Below are 23682 nucleotides of genomic sequence, written 5' to 3'. Positions count from 1 at the left end.
TTGTTGATATCATTTTTAAACTGTTGTAGAATAACAGGTTATGGGTAAATATTGATATATAAGTGTAGCATTCGTTTCAAATATACCAAACAATATCTGCCTGTCATTTTAATTTGAAAAATATCTGCAATTTTGCGACAAATGAAGTATTTAATATTTATAACTTATGGCTTGTATTTAATATTTATAACTTATGGCTTTTACTAGTTCATGTTAAATGTTGAATTCTGCTTAAGCCGGTGCTAGGGGGCGTGGATGATAGTTTGCACTTGACAGTACCGTCCATGAACAGGCTCAATCAAACCGAGTCTGCAACATTTTCAATTTTGCCGCGTTGGGCTTTCTTTAGGGGTTCTTATTTCACTCTATTTTGTAACCAAATCCTGTTGGTACAATATAATATATGAAAAAAAAAACTAAAATGGTGAAATCCATATAGATGAAATTTAAATTTAGGGAGAAAATTAATACAATATATTTGGAGAAGATAATGCTAACGGATATCTTGGTAATCACCTTTACAGCTGCTAGTAACAAAGCGTGGGGTTGATCTGCAGTTTTCTTATACCATCTAAAATTCTTTATATATCAGCCCTAATGCATATGCATTTCAAATAAAATTCAAGATCTCCGGAATAAACTATCAAATGTAACCAATTAACTGAGCTAACATTGTGATTGTCAGATGAAACTGTTGATTTATTTGTTTCAACAATCAAAGACTTCTAGAGGCAAACACTCTTTTATAAATTTATATGCAAAGTAATGACGGAATCGGAAATAAATATTCACATAACATCTGATTAAATTAAGCTGATACTGTTTTGATTCTTGAATAATTTAACATTGTCTTTGTGGTTGCACAATTAGAAGTACGATACCAATTCTTTCATATGACAGAAACAATCAAATTAATGAAATTTTGTTATGTTACCTTAGCAATAGACATTACGCGGCCTGCAAGTTAAAATGGTAGGTACCTTGCAGATAAGCCAATTAGCGGTCGTTATTAGATTGTTCGAAGTCCGCCATTTTCCTTATATAAGCTGCTGGTATGAAAATAATGCAGCAGTACTTTATATTGATATTTTAATGTGAAAATAACGATATTAAAGCGGACATGAGATGTATCTAACGTTATTGTCCAATGAAGTTACTGATATGTAAAAGCTATATGGAAAGTACGGCAATACCGTAATGATAAGCAATGAATTTAAAAGGGGGAAGTGTTTACATAAATCCACCATTTCTTTCATTACATATTATTTTCGCAATCGCGTTATATATTTTAAGGTATAGTCACGGAATATCCAAGTGATATTGTGAAACTATTGGTTTATATGAGTAAATATAGGTCTACAATATATATTTTGGCGGAAATGTCTAGCCTTAATAATTGCTATAAACGTTCAATAAATTCAGATTTAATATTTAAATACATTATTTAAATATATCTGCTTACGAAACGTTAGCGAGTCATGTCCTAGACAAGTATGTTGATTGTTTTTAAGTTTTATCTGACACCATCCACTTACTTAGCTAGATGTACTCATTGAACCTTCATATTGTTATAACATGCTCTCAAGTGCTTCAATGAATTATAGCAATAAATATGTTTTTTTTTTATATTTCAAACCAATTTGCGAACGTGACAAGATGTAAACAAATACACCAATGAAGGAGCAAGATATCGAAGCCACAAACAGTTCAGATTAGAAATTTACGACATTTTAAGATATTAATGAGGCTACAGCTTATTCACTTTACTTTGAGAAATGTTTGCATGCTAAAAAAATAAGATTTATTAAGTCCATGGAGAAATGGCCATATCAGTTATGCTACTTTATATAGGCAGATAAATATAACCTTTCAATTAACAATATAATATATCAAATCAGCTTTTTTGTAATGCTTATCCCTTTCATACAGTAAAAGCCTTGTAAATAAATGAATTGATGCGTTGCGTATGTTTGGTTTAATATATTAAACTTTTTAAAACAATACTAATACTTCAACTTATTTCAAGTCTCTCATATTTCAGTTGTACAAATGTTTAAAAGTACGTAACATGATATTATAATAATGGTTAAATTATCCAGATATAGTCGTATTATGATTGATACATTATAAAATAGAGAAATTGTATTAAGAAAGACGAGAGAAAGACTAATTCATTTTTAATGTTTTCAAAGTATGTAATTTGATACAGTTACATAGCATGAAGCGATTTTCGACAAATCGTTTTAACTTAAAAAATTATAACACGTTTTCATTTTTATTCTATACCAGTTCATTGATGTTCACGAAATATCTTAAAGCATTTTCTGCTTAAGTGTTTGACAAATAATGCTGAAAACTTTTTCGATAAAATTTAATAGCTCAAAATAAATAACTTAATATTTAAATATTCATTCTCATTGTAACCCATGAAGCTGAAAAACAATTTACGTTCGGTCAACCCGTGAAACAAAATAACGGTATAACGTTATTGTAGCTAAATTTACAAAACAAACCCAGCTTTTTAAACAATAACGTTGACGCGTGACGAATAATAATTTTTATGGTTAAAAATGTTAGAAATATTGGAAATGATAAAATCATCCAAAATTTTACCGAAATGTATACATCAAACGTTTGTTTATTTATGTCATGAGAAATTTAGGAATTGGATACAAGATGGTGAAAGATCCAAAGAAAAATGCTGTGCAGTGATCATTTCAAATGTCGGATGAGCTTCTCGCAGTCTTATCGATGCGTCGTATATCAATCGATTAAGATATGACCGTGAAACATCACTTATAGTGTTAGGTCGCTTCAAGCGACTGTTCATGACATATTTGTTGGACATAATGTTACCATTTTGTAGTTTTTGCAACTTTAGAGTCATTAAATACTTATTTTCATCATCAAATTATTGTTTTTGAAGCTTTACACAAAAGTGAAGCATAGTTCAGCGAGCTATCAGGACAACCCTTGTTTGCGTTAAAATGTTCAACAATAGCTTCAAATAAGAGTGAATGTAAAGACTTTTTTTCTATTGTTCGTCAAAGTTAACCGTTGATCTGAATATTTTCACTTTCAATGTTTCTTTTATCATAGTCAAGCAAAGACTAGAGAAATTCCATGGATCAGTTTTCATATATCTATATGATTGTGTAATATGTTGATAGGTAATGAGTGTCATGTGAATTGCTGTTTAACAAAAGGACTCCTGAAGAAACTACCGAATTGATGTAAATACGCTTATACGAAACAAGTATTATAAATACTGGTTATTTATGTGATATGTTGAAAATCTTCAAACATTCATTCAGCTAAATTGGCATGAGGCCATAACTTCTCCAGCAAAAGTTTTTAAAAAGTAGCTTGATGAAAACGTCAATTCTTTATTTTTATACCTTTTTTTTCATTTGAAGCGGTTATATAAATTTCGAAAAACTTCTCAAGTTTTGCTAGGATTTAAGCCGTACCTTATCATAAAAATAAAAACATTTATAACACCTTGGTACGATATCTCCATGCGATAACTTTATATTGAAACTTTTTAACTATGTTCTTGTTAAATATTTTATGACCTGTCTACCAGTTAATGAAATAAAATCTACGTTTGAAGCGGTTTGTGTCTGCCAGTTAGATTTATTTCAGACATAAAGGCAGTTATTACTTTTATTATTCAGATAAGCTTTTACTTTTATTTTAAACGCACTTCTGTTTGTCGAAATAGCATTATATATTTTGAAAATAATCATGACCATCCAAGAACTCAAAAACATTATTCCAAGACTAGTTTTCCCTGACATAAAAATGAGAGATTATAACATTATTTATTTTAAACGCACTTCTGTTTGTCGAAATAGCATTATGTATTTTGAAAATAATCATGAGCATCCAAGAACTCAAAAACATTATTCCAAGACTAGTAGACATAGAAATGAGAGATTATAACATTACTTAATGTTTACTTTAACAAGGGATATTTATTTCAATGGGATTAGTAAAAAACCTTCACTATTGACCGTATTATTGATCCGTAGGGGTAGATAAACTTCTTGCTTATCTTTTTTCTCATTTGTTTAGTTATTAGTTGAATGTTTTATTTGAAATTTGAAAGTACCTGTACAAGATTATATTTTGTTTTCGTGTAATCATGGATTTATATATTTTATACATGTTGTTTTATCCTGTTTGAAATAAAGATATATACAAATGTGGTGCACTATTCAAACAGATAGATACTAGATAGATATATATTTTTATTTCTTTAACACAGGAGAGCATACATCGCATTTGCTATTGGTACATATTTCCTATCAATTCAGTAAAATACTTCTAAAGCAAATGTCGATTCACATAAGACTGCTGGCACGGAAGTATTTCCAATATAAAAGCGATGTTATTTCTGATTCCTTTTTGTTGGCAATATAAGAAATCTTTGCAAATCAATTAAATAAAAACATATCAAATATTTTAACTTCTTAATCACCGTTATTGTTATCATTATCCGACATAAAAGACTAACATTTCCTTGTAATAGTATTAAAGCACTTACAAAATTATTCTGTAACGTGTATTCATATATTGATTTTAAGCCAAATTGTAAAAAGAAGTGATTCGATGGAATTTTTAAAAATTGCTTGGAGGCTTTATTTTATCAGATTTGTAAAAACATTCGTTCGGTTTTCTCCGATTTAGTACATATTGATTATCTACAAACTAATAAGTCACGAGCTGCTCGGTCATGACAACATAACGTCATTTACAGAGTGACCTTAATTTAAAATTAAAATCAGACTCCAACATAATTTAAATACTTCCAAAAATAATGGCTTTTATTTTGACTAGTTTCAGTTCAGTTTTATCATTATTTTTCAATTAACGTAATTGCTATAAGCAGAAAAGTCAATAACTTGTACTCTCATATTGCTGACTATGTACTGTAATTACGTGTGAGGTTGTTTGTACTGATTTATTGTAATGAAACCTCATTAAATCAGGGAAATGTATGTTTGATTGAAGTATATTGACAGCAGATAGAGACAATGGACACACGAAGTCTGACTATGTGTAATAATGATTGTCTTTGATCTAGTCATAGCATATGTCATAAGCGATAACTACTTAGTAACGTACAATGAGAGAAGAGTAACTTGACATGTACGATAGGCATTCCCATTTACTGCCGTCTTTTAAAAACAAAATGCACCTTTATATCAAAATATCAGAATTTTTATGCATAATCTTACAAATGATGTCTTTTTGGAACATAATGTTATATAACAATTAGTCATCTTTAAGCAACTTAAATTAAAGAAGACATTTGAATAAAAAGATTTATATTGATCATCCCATTATAATAGAAATAGTTCAAAAGGACTACACTGACGAGTTTTGACATGACAACTAGGATTTTTGTTAGCGTTATTAATTTGATGAGCTAAAAATAACTGGCTCTCTCATTTACCCAGATTAGTCATTTTGTATTGTGCAAAAATGGCCTGTAAATGAAAAGCTTATGTATGATTTGCTCTGTAAGAGTAAAAACATTTAGGGTCACATATAATTATTTTTCAGATATACTTGATCTAGTATAAATAAACTAAAGCGTACACTATATCTAATTAGAAGAAGAAAAAATGACATTTATATTAAGCATAGTGGACTTGTGAAATAAAAAGGTATTGCAATAACCTCTGAACTACCGGTTAAATTAACATATATAACCGCGCGTACTTAACCTTAAACAAGATATCAATCTCGAAGCAATAGGGTGAATATAAAAAGTGATGGTATTTGCATATTCCCAACGGGTATGACTGTTGTATTAAAGATGTATAAGACGATATTTACTTGTTTCAGTTGATTATATTGCATACTGAATACCATGTAAGAAAATATGTATTCTTCATTTTAAACTTATAAATCTCAAACGTACAAGCTTAGCCATACATTAAGTCTGTGTTTAAATTAAAACAAATGAGAATTTATTTTCTATATCAGATGTATTGTTACTCGTAAAGCCAAATTGATGAAATAGGCAAATGCTTTCAGAAAAAAATGCAAGTCATTGTTTCTTTATAAAAATCTCTACATGTCTTGCAAAAATCGAAGGTAATTATATTTTCATTATAAACATTTATAAGGTTTGTCACTTTCTGACAATTTATTATACTTATTATATCCCGTTTTGATAATTTATCCATTTCTATTGGTTACTTTTGAATTGTTTTTAAACTAATAATAATGGTGACGTATCATTTCCCAAATCAAAAAAGTAAAATTTATTCAGGTCTCAGTGTGTCAGATGTAGGCGTCGATAGGAACGAATTTGCGACATGTTAACTTCCTATCACTTTTAACGCTGAATGTTCGAATTATCTTTTCTTATTTAAAATTTAAATACATCATTAATATTTTATTGTATCTATGACAGTTCCTTTGTCCAAAAATAAACAAACCACATTTAGTCAATACATTCATGTTGAACTCTAAAAGTAAAATACAATCAGTCATTACAGTTAGTTAAGATAAAAGATAAAGATTTAGAAAGTTATACAATTTTCTCAGATAGAACATAAAATAGAAACCCATTGATCTTTAAGCATAGTATTTAATACTGTATAGTAGTATACAACATAAGGTTATTTATAAAAAGCCCAGTTAGGATTTTTAATGTTATGCAGTTCTTCAAACAGTATAAGTCTAATTCCAATTGAATCCATTGAACCAATTATCGTGCTGTCCAGCATTACGTGACTTCGTAACTTATATAACCTTATAGATTTTAATCTAAGAGCGACCAATTTCAATATTGGCTCTTATTATTAAAGCGCCGACATTAAACAGGATTCACCAAGCTTAGAGCAGCATTGTACCTAGTTGTGTGCAGCTCTTAAATAAATGTCTAACGAATCGATATGTTTCAATGTGCATGTTAAGCAAGCATAAATGCTCTTTCGCCCTTTGATATATCACTGCACTTTAAACCTTATTATAACCTATCAGTTTCAACCTCGCTCATATTCAATTCAGTTAGCTTGAACTCATTTTTAATAGAGTTAACATTAAGAAATAGTATCTGTCGCAACGGTGTTAATCGGCTATTGAACACTGGTTGGAGTTATGATGCGTTTGAATTGACCACGAAGGCAGTAGGTCTGAGTGGGGTTTTTTCGCATCAAAACATTAAAATATATGTGGAGAGAATCTTGAAATACATGCAAACGTATATGAGAACGAATAGATATTTGGTTTTAACTCTATCAAATAGGTATATCAAATGTCGACTTTAATGATTATATTTTATTAGATTTTATTAGTTAGACAAGTATTCAAAGCATGGTTAAAATGTATAATAATAATGAGAACTTACATATTTGGAATGGCAAATTGGCTATATTGAGGACCTCAATTTAAAAGCATTCTAAATGATTTTCAAGACATAAAGCTCATACACACAGCGATCGTTATTTCAACATAAATATTCTTGTTTAAATATTTAGTAATTGGATAATGTTGCAAAGTAGAGCTTTATATCTTTTTTACATAAACTATTTGCTAATCACCAGATAACATTTGCAAATTGTCCAATCTCGAATGAAGAGCATTGACATTTGATTATCAAAACTGAACACGATCCCACAGGGACAGTTGTACACCAATGCCCTGAAAACACTGTAAATTAAATATATCCCCATAATGTTTGTTTTTTCATATTAACCCCGACAATAGACTTTTAAGTATGATATTTAAATATTAAGCCCTTTCATAGTTCGACAATTATGCAAATATGCCGATGTTGTTGATAATATTTCAACAAATTAATCAAAATATGTAAATAAACTAATTAGATAAAATGGTGAAAATTATTTCATTTCAAAGACACACTAAGCAATATGTTATGGCAAAAACAAATATTAATTTGAATCACTCACGTGACATAAAACAGAAATACGCAATAATATATATATAAAATGGAGATGTCTACGAGTTGAATATATTACTGATGGATGAATTAATGTTAAAAGGAAAACATCATTACTACGTTATGTATGTTTTAAACTACTCTTAAGTATATTTTATGTATAACAATTCACTACCGGATATCTTTTGTGTCTTTAATTAGGAACTACAGATGTGAAACATAATTGAAAATAATTTAATCACCTCGAAACAAATGCCATAGAAAATATGCATTGCAAATAGAATGAAATACATTTATTGATTCAAGAGATTTTGTATTACAAACATAATTTGACCATTTATTTAATTAATATATAAAAATTAAAAGTTTAATGAATAAATGAATGTAACTTAAATACTATCAAATAGGAAATACTTACAAGTCATACTATTAAGATAAAACGTTATAAATATAATACCATCAGAAAATGAATATTTTTTAAAGAAAAAGTCTCAATAGAACATGTTGAAGATGCTTGATGTGGTCATGTTTTTCGCACAAATTTCGAAACTTAAGATTTTAAGATCATAAAAGCAAAATAACGTTGTAATCATTGCCGTGTAAACTAAGATAAAGTAACTTTAAATGTAACTTAGCATAAACATTGTTTACCTAATGCGACATGCGACACTGATGAATGACACAAATATTTGGGGTGACACATCTTATCCAAACGTTTTTTTTATAAACATTTCGATTTGAACTTCAACTTTAATGATACTTTAAATTTTACAATAATTGTGTGCGATTTGTTTAAAGACGTAGGAAAGCGATGTTTTGATAGTTTAAGAAGTGTTAATTTAATCTTAATTTAGTTCATTGTTAAATGTTTCCGTCGTTCAGATATCCTGTATATTTATTACGGTATTTACAATATATATAGCAGTATAAGGAGCATATATTAAAGCACTTCTGATATCATTAATCATTTGTAGATATCGATTTATTTTACACTTTTTATTGATGTTGTTCAGTTAGCAATTTTGCGGATATTTTGTTTGAAACTTATCTTAAAATCAAAAACAAAATATGGTGGTATTTGTGACTATAAGAGTAAATATTACAAACAAGGCAGAATGTCTTAAGTTAAATAATAGGCTTATTAATGAAATATAACAGGGTTTTTTTCAAAGCCCGATTTTAGCAATAGATGATGAAAGTGTGTATATAAGAACAGAAATTTCAACGTAATTTTCTTTCGCATACCCTCACCCGATGTCATACTTCTCGACAAATACATGTATAGACAAATTACCTGTGTAACGCTAATCATGTAAATGCACTTATATATAGTGAAACAAGTTTCGAATTTTATAACAAAATGAAGTTAAAGAGAGTAAAAACCACTTCCAAAATGCTGTGAGTTTTGCTATTTAGAGACATTGTCGACTGTCTGCCTTTTGCATGGTTATCAATGTTCTACTTTGTAAGAAACTGAAAAATGTATTTTTTAGGAACAGGAAACCGATAGAAAAATTAGGAGCCTGATAGTATTACATATTGAAATTACTGCAATTTCTGTCTGTTTTGTCTTTCTTAAGGATGACAGCAAAAAAATGCAGCAACAGTATATGCTGCTATCCCCAGCAAAATCTTATGTTTTCATTCGGCAACGATAATGTTGTTTGCGTGACAGTGGATTATATACTGATGAACTAGATAAAAGAAAAACGTAGCACCATTAACAGGGAAGAACGGACTGGAGTTTGAAAGAGGATCAGACGAAATGAGATATCTTAGCATGATAAAAATGTCATTTAGTTGTAGTTAGAGGCCATTAGTAATGATTATAATTATTGTTTAAAATGAATATGAGATTCAGGTTGGTTTATAAAACAAACTTTTAATTGAAATAAAGATTAATGAAAATGCCTTCAACATTAACAGCAAAATTTAATCATAATAAGAGAAAATTTGCACAGGATTCATCCCTGATTTATGAGTCCGTTATCTGAAATATACATGTTCCTTCACTGTGTACTTTATTGATGAAAGCGGTTGACTTTGTCAGTTAAGCAAAACAGGATAAAATATAATTGTACATTTTAATGCTAGAAATGTTATACTGTAAAGATACAAAATCTCTTCGATTTTCTTTCTTATTAAGACATTTAAAATATATCAGAAACAAGATCAACAATGAAAGGCGGCGTTCAAAATACGCAAACCTTACACGATATTACAAGAATTAGTGGCAAGGAGCCCAGGAAGACCCCAAACAAAAACAGGGCATGGTGCAGACATGCCGTATTATCATATTAGAAATACTAAAGATCACGAAAAGATCCAATATATTTCTAATAACATCTTTAGCTATAAAAATACTAACATGTCTAATTCTCTAAGGGTTGTGTGTATATGAAAGTGGGGTTTCTCGTCATTTTTTTACTCAACAGCGTGACAGAAAAGAACACTTTTCCCTACAAATGTGTAAAGAAAAAGAAACTTGATGATAAGTTTGGTGCCAGTGATGTCAAATCGTTATAGTTTAAAAAACAATTATCATTGAATCCTTCGTGATTGATTATTAAGAAGATTTATAATGGGACAATTTTGTAAATTACAATAACAACATCGCTTAAAAATATAATACAACAATAGAGAACACTAAAATGTAAACAAATGATAAAAAACAAAGTGAGGTTGCATAATAAATAAGAAGCCTTAAAGAAAATCCAAAATGGCAAATTTGAAAATGTTGCAGGCTCGGTTTGATTGAGTGTTTCGTGCATGAATGCAAAACAATGTACATCTTTAACTAAATTTTCATATATTTGATTTACTTAAAATATTGTTGTGCTGCTGGATCATTGAGTTCAGCTCTTTTAAGAGTTGAAAATTGAGTATTGCTCAAGCCGGTGCTAGAGGATATGAGCAATGTTGTACTTCTTCATTGTCCCTCATGTACAGACTCAATCAAACCGAGTCTTCAATATTCATAGAATTTGGTGATTTTAATGCTTTCGATGGATCACCTTTTTCCGGATATTTACAAAAACGTTATGTAATTGTCATAAAAATATCAGGAAGAAATCAATATCATTTTGTTGTTAAACGAATAAATCCTGCAATACGAGGAACCGTTGCTTATATTTTCAAGATGTATATCTTTATGTATATATGTACACTGTCGGGTACGTGAAACGGTGCGGATTTTCCGTGTTACGGTGCTTCCATCTAAGATGTCGGACCGAGAAACAACAAGAAGGTACGTGTCATTTTGTAACCGATGTATTTGGAGATATACGTTACTCACTGGATAAAAGAATAGTTGCATATAATGTAAAAATAAATTCCCTATAAGACCAACCTGTTCACCATGTATGTAATATAGGATTTATATGAATTATTTACTGAAAACTTTGGCGAAAAACACACACGTGAAATTCGAACCGAGAGGCCTGGTAAATTTTTTAGCAAACCTCCATATCAGAGGCATCAATCTTAAAGGAAACATGCTTGATTATTAGCGTACATGTATAAAATCATTTCTGGAATTAAAAATTAATTAAATCAGTTTGTTGTGCCTGAATCTGTCTACTTTCTGTTTCGCCTGCACACCGGTGCAGAACACCTAGCAACGGTTCGAAATTTCCGTAAAAAAATGAAACGGTGCTGCCACAAATTAGGCAACGGTGCATACATCTTTTTCAAAAAGTATACGGTTCAGACATAAAAATATATTGCTAAATGAAACCAAGAAATTTGAAGTTGCATGCCGCTTCACATAATTTATTTCTAATTATTATATTTTACAGCTTCCAAGCACTGGACAGCTCATTTATTGAAGAGTTTCTGTGTTGCGACTGTGGAACAAAATACAGGAACGAAAGTGGTTTTACGTAAACACCGAGTACTAAAACTGTTTACTTAGGTTTTATTTTATTTTACAACTTTTTTTTATTTTTCTATTTAAAAATCGGATTATCTCTTACTTTATGAAATATGTTAATTACTTACCACAGTCTGGAAAAAAAAACTTTCAAAAGAGTATACAGTAAATCTATTTTATTGGCTTTGTGAAATCACACTGTAACCAAAAAGGAAAACTCTCTTAAATAATAAAACAGAACAGTAATATTTACTTAGAAAAACTGTAGAATCTTTTTCTTATTATGCTGAAAATGAAAATACAAGCAGAGTGACTGTCTTTCCTAAAAAGCGTGTACATGTAAATGTACTTATTTTCTTCTTCAACTTTGTTTAATTGTTTATATATATTTTATTCCATAGATAACCAGCCTTATAAATGATGTGGTAAGTCCTATGTTGAAGCGATCGTCTCTTGAAGACCACCATAGAGCACATCAGGGGAATAAGAAGAAACTTGAATGTGGAAAATGCAATGAAAACCCTTTTCAAAGGGAAATCAGCGCCCAAAAAAGACTATGCTAAGCCATGGAAACCCCTGGGGAAAAAATTTACAAATATGTAAAGAACTTTTTTAAGGGGAGAAAAACTTGTAGACCCCATTAAAGGGCACGAAAAAGGGAAAAAAAGGGTTCAGTTACCCCTAAAATTTTCAAAGAAAAAATTTTTGGGAGACGAGGTTTTTGTGACATCTTTCAAAGATCATTAAACTTCACGTGGGGAAATGTATTTCTAAAGTATTTAAAATTTTTCTTTCCTTTCAAAATTTTTATAGTTTTCCCTTTTTAAAAATTCTAAAAGATAAAATTTTGATCAATTTTCCCCTTTAATTTTAGTTATTTAACCAGCTATCCTTTTCAAAATTTAAACGTCCGGGTTTTCGCCTTCATGCAACACTTTTGGTTAAAATTTTTTATTACCCCCCATTCTTTCCCAAATTTGTGTGAGGTATTGCTTTGAAATTAAAGATATTTTTTAAATGGGCCCACCAAATCCACCCTTTTATAAAAAAGGGGGATAACTCCCGTCATATTAAAGCCAAGAATTTGACAAAATTACCCCCTTTTTTGTACCATTCCCTTTCTTATTTTCCTTTAAACCCCGGGGAAATTAAAAATACTTTAAAATGGGCCAATTTTTTTTCAAAATTCCAAATCAAGCGATTAATTTTTCAAAGGGTTTTACCCCAAAAATTTTGCCCCCTTTTCAACTAAGAAATTTTGGGGGAAATTTTTTTCCGTAAACCCCTGAACTCACTTATTTCCCCCTTAAAGGTTTTTGTTTGAAAGTTTTTTATAAATTAATTTTTTACTTAAACATCCTCACTTTTAGAAAAAGTACTTTCAGTTAGTCTAGTTTTAAAAAAAAGAATAAATCTTTTTTTTAATTTGAAAAACCCGCTATTTTAACGAGCTTTTTCTCCAATAAATATTTGACAGAACTAAATTCAATGTAAACTGTTTTAACGTGATCAAATTAAGTGGTCAAAAAACGGTACGTTTTGTTCTAGTCGGTTTCACACACCACTGTTTCTTAATTAACCTGCGACTATTTTATACATTACACATATAGTAAGGACTCGTTTATATATTTGGTAAGTGTTAAAATTAAGGAAAGATGTTTGTGCATACATTCCGATATTAGTAAGGTCCAAGCAGTGTGTAAGGAAGTTCTGATATACATGTACTTATACTCATTTTTTATAACTATTGATACTGTTGCTTTGATATTATTGTTTTACTATCATTTACATGTTCTGTGATTCATGCTGTGATTTGCTGCTGATTTATAGTGATTTCCTTTTTATTTTTACAAATGATCTCAAATGATTGTATAATATTAAAATTAATAAAACAATTGTTTTCACTTATCATTTATTCATTTATCATTTTGATCATGGTGTATATGCATGCCATGAAGACATAATTTATCTGAAATATTTAACAAGAAATATTCATTAAATAATAGTTTCAACACGTAGAAAGGAATTGTTTCTGTTACTGTCAAGTCACTCATATGCTGCGAAGTACCTGAAAATGACAACATTGGTCCTAGTTAACTCCTGTAGCAGATTATTCTACACTATATAGTCATGATAAGGTGAAACAAACAGGTATTTAAAAATGGCTTTAATACCTCGTTGCACTATAACGCATGTTGAACAGTATTTTATCAGTTCCAAGGCAAATATATATGTTTTTTCAGAATTATTATTATGACACAGAGTGCAAAACAAATACACAGTAAAATTTAAATAACAAATACCGGAAGACAATATTATTGTTTTAGCGTTCTTCTTGCAAATGTTTAATTATTAAATCTCTTATCTTTACAGGATTCAAGATTTAATCCCTGTCGTACGTGCGGCAAAACTTTAGATTCGTGAGCCCTATGGAATTCTCTCACAGTTGTTGGTCGTCTTACTGGTTCTTCCGGCTTAGAAATATTTCCTAATTTACGTTTTCTCTTTCCTCTGCTCCTTCCACTAAACATGTGATCCCTGAAATGTGAGGGGTGTAAAATATCCCCTCTCACATTCTTTAGTAACCAGTTTTCCTAAGTGTTTTGGTCCACTCATAAATTTCAACCACTTTCCATGAAAAAGTCTGAATCCAATACGCCAAAACCGTTTAACTGCATCACTATAAGTCATTTCGGACGTATTGTCGCAATTAAGCATAAAAACGGCAAACATCCATAAAGAGTTGGAATGCTATATTATCAAATGGAAAATTTCCATTACTAACCATTCTATGAAAGTCCATCCACGGTTTTAAATGTCCGCTCTTTTTCATTTCCTCTATGACACTTGGTAGAAGAGTTTTCATTTCTTCAAAATTTTTAATAACTTTCTCATATGATGAAGTTTCTTCTTGTCGAGACGAGTCAACGTAAGGAACAGTATGAAGTGATTTTAAGGGTTTTGAAGTTTTATGCTTTATCGTAAATGGACTAGCAATTTGCTCTACTTCAATATCAAGTGAAAGATTGTGAAAAGATTCTTGTAAAATATCAATATTTTCATTATTGCATTTGACTGCCAGTGAAAATGTCGTTGCATCTACTTTGAAGTATTGTCCAGTTTCCAGCTCTAAATTTGGTATAACTCCAAAATCTTTTGATAAAAGACCAATATGACCCGTTGACGCGTTGAATGCTCTCGTTCTTAATTTATGTTGCAGATGACCATGCTGAACAACTAAGTGATTGATACACTCTTGAAGATCCATACTGAAGAACTTACAATAGTAACACAGGTTTTCTTCTCCGACAGTGAAACTAAAACAGAAAAAAAATTATTATACTTGTAATAGGGTTTACATATTCTGATACTCGTCTCGACGAGAAAATAATAAAATGACCAAAAGTTATAGTCGTATGTTAACTTTTTTACTTTTTGTTCTCCGATAAGAAGCTATGTAGCTTCCTGCCTTTCGAAATCTTTCCATTTCAACAAATAGGAACAAGAAAGCTGAGTTACATACATATTCAGTGATAAAATTTCCCGAAAAAATAAAAACAATGTTTATTTACCTTAGATCTATCACAAAATATTTTTATTAATGTATGCTTCAGTTAGTGAAAATATTAAATGATGTAGAGGATAGTTTTCGTATAGAAAAATATATTTCATGACACTTGGTAAAGCTGTAATAATAGTAGCCCGTAAAAGAATAAAAAATTATCAGCTGAATGAAAAGTTATTACTTCCTAGAACTGGACAATAAATAAAGCTGTATCAATAGCAGTGCATATGTAGACAATATACAATTCATGATCAACCCACGCTTGTAATTAAAGCAGTCATTCATCATCACATATTTGTTTCATATTTAGAGAATGTTATTTTATGTTTAAGAACTGTTACTACAACAGTTTTTATTAGACACATTTACATTTTATATATATTCTTTTCTTAAATGTCATATTACAGCTATAGACTAAACGTGTGTCTGAACCGTATACTTTTTGAAAAAGATGTATGCACCGTTGCCTAATTTGTGGCAGCACCGTTTCATTTTTTACGGAAATTCCGAACCGTTGCTAGGTGTCTGCACCGGTGTGCAGGCGAAACAGAAAGTAGACAGATTCAGGCACAACAAACTGATTTAATTAATTTTTAATTTCCAGAAATGATTTTATACATGTACGCTAATAATCAAGCATGTTTCCTTTAAGATTGATGCCTCTGATATGGAAGTTTGCTAAAAAATTTACCAGGCCTCTCGGTTCGAATTTCACGTGTGTGTTTTTCGCCAAAGTTTTCAGTAAATAATTCATATAAATCCTATATAACATACATGGTGAACAGGTTGGTCTTATAAGGAATTTATTTTTACATTATATGCAACTTTTCTTTTATCCAGTAAGTAACGTATATCTCCAAATACATCGGTTACAAAATGACACGTACCTTCTTGTTGTTTCTCGGTCCGACATCTTGGATGGAAGCACCGTAACACGGAAAATCCGCACCGTTTCACGTACCCGACAGTGATGTACATATACATGTATGATGCAATATCAAATTTCATATAGCTTTCAGTCTTTTTCGTGAATGTAAAATAACTACTATTGCAGATACCTTGTGTACCAATTTTGTAAACAAAGTATTTGAAAAAGGTTATGGAAATGTTCGCATTAACAGAGAGTTACATTCATTTATTCGTTACAAACTTATGAATATATGTTTTAGATAGATAAAATTCATCAATACTAGCTTGAATCATTCGTAAATTAGTGCTCCTGCATTGATGTCACCCCTCCCCATTTTTCTTTTATTTATGGCGTATTGTTACAGTTTCAGAAAAATGACCAATTCGCCATATCCCTGAGCCAAAATTATTATTATTATTTTCATTTTGGTAAGTATTACACATATAGTGATGCATGGAAGTTAAAACACCACATTATTTACATTTTAATTTAAAAAGCAGGCAACATTTCCCATGGGTGATTATACAATATTCAAGTAGGAATACTGGAACCATCCAACTAGGAAAGTGCAAAATGAAAAGAAATATACCGCAAACTCGGAAATATAACATCTCAGATCGATTGTACGGTGCGACTTTTTACAACCTCCACACGGCACATGTAACAACAATGTGACAATATACTAGAGAAAAACGGCTTAAAAAGGTCCAAAACAGCAGATTTGAAAATGATGCTTAGTTTGATTGAGCCCAGCACTTCCGAACCATATTGAAATATCTTTTTTTATTTTTTTATTTGCAGCAAAAGTTGTGACATATCAAAATTAATAATATTAACCTTAGCAGAGAGCAAATGAAAACAACTGCACACATTTTGGTGTATTAATTCTTAACTATTATTACTTAATTAATATCACAGCACATCAGACTATATATCGTCAATAGGAGTGTTTTTTTCTAATATAAGTTCAATGTTCGATCTTTCCAAAACCTTCAAAATAAGATACTTTACGACCACAACTATTGTTATCATTATTTGAGAGACTAAAAACGATTACGAGTTATATTGAATGTTTCCAAAAATTGAATTTTGTCAGATGTTTAAGATAAAATTTCTAGGAATATTTTGATCAATGATTGAGTGTGATAAAATGTGACATGCGCTAACTGATAAGTTTTTGTATCAACTGACAACGCAGATAAAATGAAATTCGTTCAGATCCTGTTCATGTATGGCAGAATTGATGTTGATGCATGCTACTACACACTTCCTAGAAAAGCAGTTCAACTTTTATAATTCAAATACAATGTCATTTCGAAATTCATAACATAGACAGAAACATTTAACAAGATCACATTATAAACAGACAAAATTAAGACTTAAAGAGTTTTCTTAAAATGCGAAATAGACTTACGGTTGCTTGCTTAAAAAAAGAACAAATACAGTTTATCTTAAACCTTCGTTATCCTCAATGTAAACCGATCTTGAAACTATTCTGTAAACCGATCTTGAAACTATTCTGCTATCTGAATAAAATCTTTTTAAAATGAACGTCAATATTTGTTGGGCATGTAAATGAGAGGGACCGTGAGTAAACGATTATTGCAATAATACACTTAAATACCAAACGGATATAACGCAAACAAACGGTGTATATGTAACTCCTATGGTTAAAAAATGTGTTTGCAAGATATAATACAAATATTTAAAACATTTTCAAGTATTAATTGAACATTCATTACTGGTACATATGAAAATAATTAAAATTGGTGTTGTATAGTTGGTGATAAAGTATCTTAGAAATGTTTATTTTAGCTTAGGAAAGAATTTCAAGGAAAGCAATCTACATAACTGTTCCGCCCCCTCGCAGCTCAATGAATACACTCACACTACTTCAAAGTTTACCATTTTTGTAATATCTATTGGGTCATTTAATAGAAACATTTAAAAAATACAATTTAAAATAAAGTACAAGAGATACTTTCGATATACATGCATTGTTTACATTTTGATGCGTCAAATACATTGTTGTGACTATTCGTTGTAAGCTTACTATTGGCTGAAGTTAGACAATTTCCCCTTGAAAAACAGAGATTGGAAAAATATTCGAACCCTACGAGGAGAGTATTAAAATGTCAAAAAGAGCTAACCCAAATTTAGTTTAATTTTAAAATTGCATTAGGTTAGATAACATTTGATATCACTTTGTCATCTGCATTATGTACATATATATCAAGAATTATTGTTTTAAACGGAGGAAAATCTTATTCCTATCAAAAATGACACATCATTGAAAAAAACAAAATTATTGAATCCTTTGAAACAAATAATTTTAGATATATTAAATATATAAGAAACTGTGATGAGTTAAAATATTCTATAAAACGAAATAAGGAAACAGCATATAATTCATCTATCATATACAAAGATCGAAATATACAAAACATGCTGGTTTTGAAAATATTAATGTTTCAAATTATCATAAGATTCCTAAGCTATATTCTTTTTAAACATTATATACGTTTAAAGGGTATACATGCCGAGCTTAAATGTTTGCAATGAAAATTATCAAGTCGTAACGGTTAAGTGTAATGATCGTTGCCTAATATAAATTCCCTTGCGGAACAGTTTTTATTTTAACATGGAGCACTGTCGTATTGACATAATGATAAGGAATAACATACAGTATACATTTAAATCATACTTAAACAATGTTAACATTCATACTTTAACTTGGGGGTAAGTGCAGTGATTATACTGTATTGTATCAGGAAGCTAAACTTTTATTTCTTCAAATTTTATTACGTAATAGCTGATTAGTTTCTTAACCTTTTCTTAATATTTTGACCAGAATACGCATTCATTTGCAGACCCTAAATTTATTATATTGTAAGTAAATAAATGATTATCAGTGAAAGAAATGTTGACATTTCGACACACACTTTCTTATCTATTTGAAGCAAGCAGTATTGATAAAGATCTTTCATTTATATTCTATAGAAATTGAAATACCTGTATTGGAAACCCTATGTTTAGTTACCCGATTACTCTAGGTTACTCAAGGAGTGAATATATTTGAAGTTGGAAATCGGTTTGAAGATATTAATAAATCATACTTATTTTCTTGTTGACGACAGATCATGAATATTGGAATCATATCAATATTTTGTTCTTGTTAATTATTCCTGACATTCTTTTATTCAAACGACTGAATGTTATAAATAGGTCGTTTAACATTGCTATTTCTTAGATATACCAATAATGAATTCTATAGAAAAGTTACAAAAAGAACAGTCTTACATAAAAAAATAAGTCTGCCTGTAATCATGTCACATAAAAGCAATGCCGACATTTCGATACACAAACTATTATAATAGTTCAAAGTTCAGACAATACAACTGATATATTTAAAACAATTTTTAATTGAAATGTTTATTTCAAAATTTGATTTGAAATTCATATATAATATGTCATCTGCGACTTCATCAATCATTTCCAATCGTATAAGGAATGACATTTGAATAAATATTCAAACACCTTTCCGTGACTGTTACTTCTGATTTTACCTTACCATTTGCATATTAATTAAATTCCCCTTTTAGAATGCAGGTTATGGCAAAAAATTGCATGAATTGTATAAGCATTCAATTTGGTATTAAACATAAATGCGATATTGTTTTGTGTTCTAAAACAAAACTATAAGTTTACCAAAGGTATATATCTGCAACATTTTTACAGTTCGAAGAATGCAAATACGGTGATAATGCCGGACAAATCTATAAGTTAGTATCCAATAGTATGTGAATACGAAGATAGAAGTTCGAAATAAATCAAAATTACATTACGTTAAAAAGGCAATTTAATACTGGTATACAGTTAAAGGCATCTGTGACCATCTTAACGAATAAATGACAGTATGTAAAATATACATACACTTACAATATTATATTTAAACGTACACAATGCATTACAAAAATAATAAAACGTAAAAAGTGAAATCACTGAAATGTAGAAGTCATTTTGACATAATAAGAAACCTACATACTCTAACTTTTAATTCCAAGTTCAAATTATAAATAGAATCTTTCAATTAATCATGCGGTTATATTTGCAATTATCATGGTTTACTGTGTTTTAGTGAAGTATGAGGAAAAATAAACCTTCTCTCATTTATACTTTATCATCTGTTTGCGAGTATTAATCATAATAAATAATTTAATAAAAAGAGTATTTGTCATGCCTGGATACAAATAAAATGTGTTCGTTACCTTCTGGTTAAATATATATATTTTCCTGCACTTATACGTATCCTAATACTTTATAACTACTACATTCCAAACAGTTCACGATAACGGCTTTACTCGATATGACTGCTACTATCACTAACATATATATTTAACTGGTATTTCTACGCAGAATACATTCAACGATATTTGAGGCGATCATTCAAATATAAAAATCAAGGTTATATTGGGAACTCAGTTATGTTTATTACAAAACACTTGAAGGTATAGCATAAGTGAAATTGAAAGAATCTTTAATCGTTTTTCTGTTTCATGTCAAATTGAATCTGTGTAATCAAGTTTGACTTTGCCTTATACAAGTTATCATTTATGACTGTTATTACAATGTAAACTCTTACAAGAAATATTTCTTTAGGACAATCTATTAACTTTATCAACTATCTTAAAAATGTGTAAAAATACAGTCATAAGTTCGTCTGTTTCAAAATGTAATTGAAGAGGACGGAGGGTAGGAGTGTGCTCCATGATTCTATTGAATTACAAAAAATATTAATGAAAATAAAGTGAAAATTACAGCAATGGTCTACGTTACGATTTGAGCATTCGTTTCAACAAAATTGTTAAAAAACAATCATGTTAGGTTAACAAAAGTTGAATAAATAAGAAAAAAGTTATCGGTTTTCCATGTTAAACATCATCTAGAAATGCAAACAAGTTTCAGGTACACAAAATTATTATAAGACTATCAGAGATGTAAATGGTAGCAACGTATTTTCACCAAGATTGTCTTCCTCGATTTGGGATTTGAATGTCAGATTTTTTCTGAACTGTGTTAACAACCAAACAAAAATGTGTGATGAAAAAGAAATCTGATGGATGACGTGTTTTCTTTATTTTTTATATTGATCGCAGTGTAATTTTGAGTACTGGTATTATAGTCGAAGGTTCGTTAGTAAAGATCGATTTGAACAGATACAGTCTCAGATTATTAAATATGTAATGATTTAAGCGCCCATTATATGTCAATTACTCATTAAGGAGAAGAATCTTAGAAATTAGAAATAAAATATGTTTAAACTAACAGTAACAATATAACAGGCACCTAAAAGGCCAGGTGTTCTGTTAATGATCAAATTAATAAGCCAATCGATTTTAAATAGGCCGGGGAAATAATAAAAAAACTTGCCTAAGAATCAATTGACTTTGCAAGATTTACTCTGACTTGATTTCGACGAATACTTAAAATAAATCAAACTCATTAACCTATCACAATCTAACGATTAATCTCTATTTGATTTCCCATGTTGGTGTTAGCAAATAGAAAGATACGTCTCTGGTCGAAGTTAAAGTAAAATTACCAAACTAATGACATCCTTGATAGATGCGTTACATTTAAAATTTAAATTTAATAGGTTATAGTAATAATCTTTGCATTTTGTTACATGATGTAACGCTTTAAGAGCAAGCACATCTTAAAACAAAACTTCTTGACTAGCATACCATGTGAGTAAATATTAAACATGTATACCATTATAAAGATATTTTTATAGTCTGGTAACCTTTCAGTAAATAACTTTTCATTTTTTTCTCATGTTTTATATCAAAATAGAAATATAAAGTAAAACGTGATTATTATCTAGACGTATTTCTGAACGAGAAGATCAAGTTCATTGTTTAGTCTAGTTCTTGGCTTACGTCTGAGATTGTCCTGATAAATATTAGTATATATCTGATTATTAGTTATGAATATATTGTTATGTATATTCCAGACAAATTTTTATGAATAGAACTATCCTTATATAAGACGATAAATACATTATATATAAATAAGACAAGCTAGCAAGTTGCATTACTAGTATCTGCTTGATATTTGGAAGTATAATAAACCTTAATAAAAATGCAGTCTGCGCATAGACATCTTTGAAAACATGTACATTTAGTATGTGGTTAAACACAGAGACAGTGTAAACATCGTGTCAGTAAGGATCGATTTTGTCCATAAATGATTAGATTACATACGTTATAAACTCTTTTAGAACTTCATAAAATTTATTTTTTATATTGTTTGATTAATTTGTAAATTTTAAAAACGAATTGTTAAACAGTTTTCCGACATTATGTTACTTTCCTTACCATTGGTTAACTATTACATGTATGTACTTTTCATTGGCCGGTGTAAAACCAAACTCCAAAATGACGATGAAATGAATAAAATGAAAATAAATTTAAGTGAAACAAATATTTAGCAGTAATTGCATCTAAATAAGTTGTTTTTTCTTCTTCAATATATAGAATCGATACAAAATCGCGCGGTTAATTTATTATGACACAAATTCATGTTATACTATTTATTCCAACAAAAATGCATTACCTGTCATTTGTTTAACACTTTGATACTTTCCGTTATAAATGTTGACTCCGTGCTTGTCGTATCACTATCAACACAATATACCAATTGACTGCTATAGTTTAACTAAAAAGAGTTATGTAAATATTTGTTGATCATAAATTCGAAATAGCGGAACAAAATTAAAATTGTTGTGATGTTTTATGAGAATAAGATATACATGTAATTTGTGTATCTTTGGCTCAGTGAAAACTTAAACCCAAGGCAAACAAAGACAACACATTTAAACAATGCACATAAGAGCGTTTATCATATATTATTTTACGATGCACGGAATATATTTTAATTTCAACGACGATAGTATAATGTTATTGTTGTTTGTTTGATTTGTTTGGATTTACGGCGCACCAGTACAGTCTATGTCATATGGTGCCGAAACAGGAATGATGGCTAACCGCGGGTGTTATAAACTATTGAACCCTATAAGAATCTTACACTGGCTGCCGGTACAGACCAAAATATCTAGCTCGAGGGTAACTGTTTACGGCGGTACTGAGGCTCTCCCGAGTTTCCGCTTAAACAGTTACCCGAGTGCTAGATATTCGGTGTTTCATTCTTTTTCTTGCATATTACGTATCAATTATTTTCAGAACAGAAATTACGAAAACTGATATTCTCATTACGCACATGTTCTTATAGTAGCGTATGAACCTACAACTTCATTCACAACGGTTAAGTGACGTCATCCTAAGAACGCAATTCAATTATAAAAGGCGCGCGACAATAACGTCATTTTAAGCACGCGACTTGGTTTGCTAACACCG

General features: G+C 29.9%; 1 protein-coding gene and 1 long non-coding RNA gene across 2 annotated transcripts in view; both read right to left on the bottom strand.

Moving 5' to 3' along the window:
• Positions 1–23682, bottom strand: part of LOC132726778 (uncharacterized) — a 64497-nt gene that overhangs the window by 8723 nt on the left and 32092 nt on the right. The gene's annotated exons all lie outside the window — the stretch shown is intronic.
• LOC132726779 (uncharacterized) lies at positions 14355–16326 on the bottom strand. The gene is made up of 2 exons (XM_060712141.1): positions 16245–16326; positions 14355–15109 (listed from the first exon to the last, which is right to left on the bottom strand). Exons 1-2 carry the CDS (start codon positions 16268–16270, stop codon positions 14503–14505), a joined length of 633 nt encoding a protein of 210 aa, XP_060568124.1. The 5' UTR covers positions 16271–16326; the 3' UTR covers positions 14355–14502.

The sequence above is a fragment of the Ruditapes philippinarum genome, unplaced genomic scaffold (genome assembly GCF_026571515.1).
Source record: "Ruditapes philippinarum isolate M1 unplaced genomic scaffold, ASM2657151v2 ctg8899_1_1_1_1, whole genome shotgun sequence".
NCBI classification, from domain to species: Eukaryota; Metazoa; Mollusca; class Bivalvia; order Venerida; family Veneridae; genus Ruditapes; species Ruditapes philippinarum.
The sequence above is the reverse complement of the archived record's forward strand: the minus strand, read 5'-3'. Positions and strand labels throughout refer to the sequence as shown.